The sequence below is a fragment of the Uloborus diversus genome, chromosome 8, assembly GCF_026930045.1.
Source record: "Uloborus diversus isolate 005 chromosome 8, Udiv.v.3.1, whole genome shotgun sequence".
In the NCBI taxonomy this organism is placed as follows: Eukaryota; Metazoa; Arthropoda; class Arachnida; order Araneae; family Uloboridae; genus Uloborus; species Uloborus diversus.
Genome location: NC_072738.1, coordinates 66,515,195 through 66,521,791, shown reverse-complemented (window position 1 = coordinate 66,521,791; position 6,597 = coordinate 66,515,195). Strand labels below are relative to the sequence as shown.

Here is a 6,597-nt window from a genome sequence, read left to right as displayed (position 1 = left end):
GACAGTAATCAAAATTCACCATATCAACAACAAGTTGCCCATATTTTGTCAGTTCGGGATCGGTGCACGTTTGGTGTTGCACTGTGTCGCACGCTACCTGCGTGCGACAAATGTAGGTAGTTTTCGCTGCCTTTTCTTTTTTTTTTTTTTTGTTTACTAAGTCTACTAATTGGGATCTCAGTGGCCGAGTGGTCCAAGCGATTGCTTCTCCCACTTGAGGCGGTGGGTCAAGACACCCCCCGCTCCGGATGTACTTTCCCCTCTTTCTGATGTAAATTCTTTCATTTGTTCTTTATTTGTATTCTGTACTGTAATAAAAAGCACATTATGCGTATCGAAGGCAAGACACTCAGATTGTAGTTCTCATCAAAATAAACCCGTGCAATAAGCACCAAAAGAAATAAAGTCTACTAATTCGATTTTCATCTCCAACATATTGGATTTGTTTTTGCCTTGATTCAAGGGACTGAGTTTCGCGACGTGTACTTTCTTGAGAGGCCTTTTTAGTTTTGCGAGAAAGATATGACTGACGACGTTTCCGATTTCACGTCATCATGAGTTATACAGGCTGTTTATATAGCTGTGCTGTGGTTGACTTAAGCCGAGTTAGGTCCCTAGAGGGACTAATTATCAGTAATTTAGACCACTGTAAGTTACTTAATAAACCTCACGATACAAACTCTCTCAATGAAATGACAAGATTGCGAAATGAACCGTATCATAATCATAATAACTAAGTCAATGAAAATTAACTAAAAAGTGTCAAATAAAAAATTATTAAACAAAAACGAAAAACTCGACTGCGTAAAAACCAAAAAAAAAAAACTAAAAAGAAAAATGTATAAGCCCAGTAGTTTGGAATATTATTAAGTACAACTGAATAATTACACCGTTGAAATAGTTTTATTACCGTACACAGATAAGACAAATCATAAATTCAAAAGCAGAATAGAAGGATCAACAGTCGGGACCCATTCAAATTTTACGGGGTTCCTTGAATCAGAAAGGAATGGGCCCCGACTGTTGATCCTTCTATTCTGCTTTTGAATTTATGATTTGTCTTATCTGTGTACGGTAATAAAACTATTTCAACGGTGTAATTATTCAGTTGTACTTAATAATATTCCAAACTACTGGGCTTATACATTTTTCTTTTTAGTTTTTTTGGTTTTTACGCAGTCGGGTTTTTTGCTTTTATTTAATTTTTTTTCATATTGTACCTACTTAAAATAGTGTTTAATCGATATAGTATTCAATTGGTGATGTTCTGAACTTTTTTTTATTATTATTTCAGTTTATTTTACCTTTTATTCTTCTCAATATTTTTTTCATCGATTCTTTCTGTCTGGCTCTCTAGAAAAGTGGTTCTCAACTGTGGTCCGTGGACCACTAATGATGCACTAGTAATTTTTATGTGTTCCGCGAACAGCTAGCGAAAATTATTTCTTATTAAATTTTATAGTTGTAATTAAACTTTAAAAAATATATTTTTGGACTCACCTTATTTCTTCTAATCTAATTGTTGCGAAAATATTATTTCTGTCGTATACGGTCCACTTAGGATGCGGAAGGGTACCAAATAGTCCTCAGTTGTGAAAAGGTTGAAAATCACTGCTCTAGAATACATTTTTATTTCAAAGAAAACTGTAAATTTGTATTTTTATTTCTTTTGATGAAAAAAACGCATTTGAACCCGAAGTCAAAAAGGTCGCACTGACCGAAAGCAAAGGTCAGGCAAGCACAATACCGTTATCATACTAAAGTACCACTGTTTTTCTCGACGTCAGCATGCCCCCCCCCCCTCCCCCAGCTGGCTTCCACTTTCCCGCATCACTCAATCAAAAAAGGCATTCGCGCCAACTTTGACAAATGAAAGTCAACAGTTAATGATTCGGGAGCACTTGCACATCTTTCGTTAATCGTCTTCGATTTCAATAACAACGCTCCGAGCATTCGATCAGACACTGTCTGCCGATCGTCTGGGATGAGAGAGAGAGAAAGAGAGATGCTCGAAAACAGGTGGCGAAAAAAATAGAACTGTTTTTACTATCACGGCATCTGCAATATAAACAAAAGAGGTTTTCTTCTGACGTGCATATATAAGTAGAACTTGAGGGCACCATGGGATATTATTTCGGAACTATTGAAGCTGAGAATGTTCAAAGTATCGTTTCTTAAGGTAAGTACGTTTTATAAACTAGTGTAGAGCAGCGATTCAACAACTCATTCGGCTCACCGGCAGCAGTCGGTAGATAAATTTGACCGGTCCTCAGAGATCTTGCTGGTCTACATAAACCATTTTCCTCTCTGAAAAATAAAGTTAAAATTTTGAAATAACTACACTATGCGACTTGTTCACTTGAAATTCGTGATTAATATTCGTAATTTTCTATAATTTTTCATCAATGCTTGTTTTCTTACGGAATAATTATTACTTACGTTTCTTTAAAATATGTTTGCAGCATTTTTTTTTTTTTTTTTTTGAAACGAAGTTAAATTTTATTTAATTATTTATTCGTTATTATTATTCTGCAAAAAAGAAAAAAATATATAAGCAGTCCCCGAGTAAAAAGAAAGAAAAAAAGAAAATAGGAAAACTCCGGGCCGATTCAAAGAATAAATTAATAAATTATTCACAACTTTTTAACAGTCCGCAAGTTGAAGTTTTTTTTTTTTTAATTTATTAAATATTTACTATTATTAATTATTTTTATTTGTTTTTGTTTAAAAGCCTCAATGCGCCACGAAACGCTTTCAACAGCTTTTACCGGTCAACATGTTGAAAAAAGTTGACAAATTCTGGTGTAGAAGGTTTTAGTGATATAAGCCCAAGTCGTGCATTCTTTTACTGTTCAAAAAATGCTCTCAATCTTTTTTTTTTCTTTTTAAACTCACTTTATATGTATAGAATTTTTATCCAAGTTCTGTGGCACAGATTAATTATGTCTTTCTTTCATCAAAATTATCATTATTGATTTAAAATGACGTCAAAACTAAGTGATTTGTACACGAATCATTTATCGATTTAGTATTTTTAGAAACGCCTTGACATGTCTTTTCTAGTTATTGTATTTTAATGAATAAGTAATTTTATTGATGAGTATCGAGCCATTTGTTGGCTTCGTTCTTTTATAATTGATTTCATATACCTTGTTTAGTTATTATAAGCATCTTAGTTCTAAAAAAATAGTTTTTCGTATTGATAGATGCACATATGTCTATCAGCTTTGATTTTTAGCCTATATTCTCGTAAAAATAAAAATAAATAAATAGCAATAAAATAAAAAAATCACGAAAGAAGGATTAGTACTAATATTTCGTAAAAATAGCGCTGAAGGAAGTCAAACAGAAATTAATTTACAAAATAGTTACAGGTAAGAAATTTAAAAGTAAGCCTATGAGGTAAAACAATGTCATTTCAGTCAGTTTGCTTTTTCGTTCTAAAAATATATTTTCAAATTTTTAAGGTGGCAAGAAGGGATCTGAAATGGTGGACGTATTTATTGAGATATGTCTGTTACTCAGAAAACTATTTTGTTTCAATGTAGTTTCTGGAAAACTTTCATGGAAAATTGCATTATATCAAAGTACAAGTAGAATCCATGTTGTTTATGAAGTTCGTGCAGTGAAACAAGGATCCAACATAATTGGATTCTTTTTTGAATGTTTTAGGCAACAATTCATACGTTGTTACTGTAGAAATGCCCTTAAGTAATCCAAATCTAATGTTTTCATCATACAATTATGGATATAGTAGTTGTCAAAACATTAGGAGCAATTCTGCGGCCCAGCGGCATAGGCGATATAACTGAAGACCATCGAACCGTGGATTTGAATCAGAATTACGGCGAGGACATGGCTACTATGATCTTTATCGAACTTCTTTGATTATGGAGTAGGAGCATTAATTACACTTAAAGCTATAATTGTTGAAAATTATGCTATCTAGATAAGCTAATTTCGCCATGATGGTGAGGAATATAAAGAATAGGGTCTGGTGGGGGAAAGTGGTCAATGGGGTAAAGTAGTCATACGTCAAATAAATGGCTATAGCTTGGAAATAAACGTTCGAATGAATGTGAAACTTTAATTTTAGAGTAAAGCAGTTAGAAACTACATTTTGAGTACAAAATTTTACAACTGGAAAAATTTTATTTGGTAAAAAAAAATATTTTGCGTGAACATGAAAAATTTTTAAATCTAAACACCTATTTTAACATCCTTGGGAAATTTTGTTTGTTAGAATTAGGAACAGATTGACTGTACAGGAAGCTACCTACATTTCTCAAGAACTCTTACTCATTAGCAGTTAGCGGAATCTATTTTAGATAATTTTTTAGAACAATTTAAGTAAGATGGGGTAAAGTGGTCATAATATTAGGCTTAACGAATATTGTTCTTCTAGTGTCACTTAAGCTTTAGGTTATAAGGCAGATACAAATTAAATATTAATTTAACTCAATATGTATTGTTTTTACAGTAAACGGGGTTAAATATACGAGTATATGCGTATATATACGCATATATACTCGTGTAGACATGTACATAGACGTATTCACATAAATGCGCCAATAAATACATATATGCGTATCTGCAAGTATTTTTTATCCATACAGCTATACATTCTACTATACACGTATATGCTCGCTTATACTCGTATATATAAGAACACTTATATACTCAACTAGACACGTATATACGCGTACGTACTCGAGTAGACACTTACATACAAGCATATGATGTAAAAGTATACAGGGTGAGTTTACATTCTTGAGTAAATTAATAAAAGGTGTTAGAGAAGAGGAGAAGAAGTAAGAGTTAATAAGGAACATATGGTCACAAACACAATGCTGACGCGCTACATGCACGCAAAGTGAGAAATTGATGGATGCAAAAAAAGTCACAAATTTATATATATATATATATATATATATATATATATATATATATATATATATATATATATATATATATATATATATATATATATATATATATATATATATATATATATATATATATATATATATATATATATTACACAAATACAATTTTACACAACATTTTAGGACTTAAGAAAGTTTTAAAGCGATTGATGAAATTTACGGCCTTTAGCTGTAATACATGCGTCGCATTCACAGATCCCTCTCTGTTGCAATAACGAGACCTTTGAAAAACTTTCATCATCCGCTGCGCCTTTGATGCGACGCGTGTATTAGAGCTACTACAGACCGTAACTTTCAACAATTGCTCTAAATATTTCTTAGAAACTAAAATGTTAGGTGAAATCATCTTTGTGCAACAAATTTGTGCCCTGATTTGCCTCCTGGCTTTGTGTGCATGTAGCCCGTCAGTGATTATAACTTCCTTATGATTCTTTGCTTCTTATCCTCCCCTCTCACACCCCTTTGATTTTTGCCCAAGAGCTTAGATTCACTCTGTAGGCCGACATGTATATAAGCGTATATTCTCGTGTATACATACATGTACTGGTGTATACACGTTAATACAAATACAAATACAAATACAAATGTGACGACCAGCAACAGGCTCTGGGCCCAGCTAGGCTGGTCCTGGTCAATTAATTAGTCCCCAATGAAGATCAATGGCCCTCTTAAAGCTATCCACTCCCTTGCTCATTACCGCCTCTTCCGGTAAGCTATTCCAAGTGCCCACGACCCTGCTAAAGTAGTAGTTTTTCCTGATTTCCAAGTTAGCCTGAGATTTAAATAGCTTAAAACAATGACCCCTTGTCCTGCTTTCCCCGCAAAAATTTAATCCATTTACATCTTTCATTTTGATAAATTTAAATAACTGAATCATGTCCCCTCTGACTCTCCTTTGCTCTAGGCTATACATGTTAAGCCTATTAAGTCTGGTATCATAATCTAAATCTGAGAGTCCCCTTACTAATTTAGTTACCCTTCTTTGAACCCTTTCCAATACAAAAATATCTTTCTTCAGATAAGGCGACCAGAATTGCACAGCATACTCCAAATGAGGTCTTACTAAACTCCTATATAAAGGCAGAAGAACTTTCTTAGATTTGTTTGAAATAGATCTATTGATGAACCCAAGCATTTTGTTGGCTTTGTTACTAGCAATACTGCACTGTTGACTAAACTTGAAGTCCTGATTTATAAAGACACCCAGATCCATAACATTTTCTGCCTGATTTATGACTGAACCCTGTAAACGATATCTCATACGCTTATTTCCATGACCTAAGTGTAGCACTTGACATTTCCCTACATTAACTGCCATACCCCATTTATCTGCCCACTTAGTAATATGATCTAAATCCTCTTGCAGCTGTTTTACTTGTTCTTCATTTTCGACAATCCCCATAACTTTTACATCGTCAGCAAAACAATTCATGCTTCCAGAAATATTTTCATTGATGTCATTCATAAATATAATAAACAAAAGAGGCCCTAAAACTGATCCCTGAGGAACCCCACTTAAAACATCACTCCAATTAGAGTGATTTCCTCTCACAACTACTCTTTGCTTCCTACCAGTAAGCCAATTTCTTACCCAAAGTAAAGTTTTTCCTCCTATTCCAATGTTAGCTAACTTGCTGAGAAGAGCAACATG

The 6,597-nt window shown here is 33.4% G+C and overlaps 1 protein-coding gene across 1 annotated transcript in view; it reads left to right on the top strand.

The window, feature by feature from the left end:
• Positions 1–2,011: 2,011 nt before the first annotated feature.
• LOC129228398 (acetylcholinesterase-1-like) overlaps positions 2,012–6,597 on the top strand; it is a gene marked incomplete in the record, with an annotated part of 45,971 nt that continues 41,385 nt past the window's right edge. Inside the window, 1 exon segment of the mRNA XM_054863077.1 lies at positions 2,012–2,179. Coding sequence (XP_054719052.1) covers positions 2,156–2,179 — 24 coding nt within the window.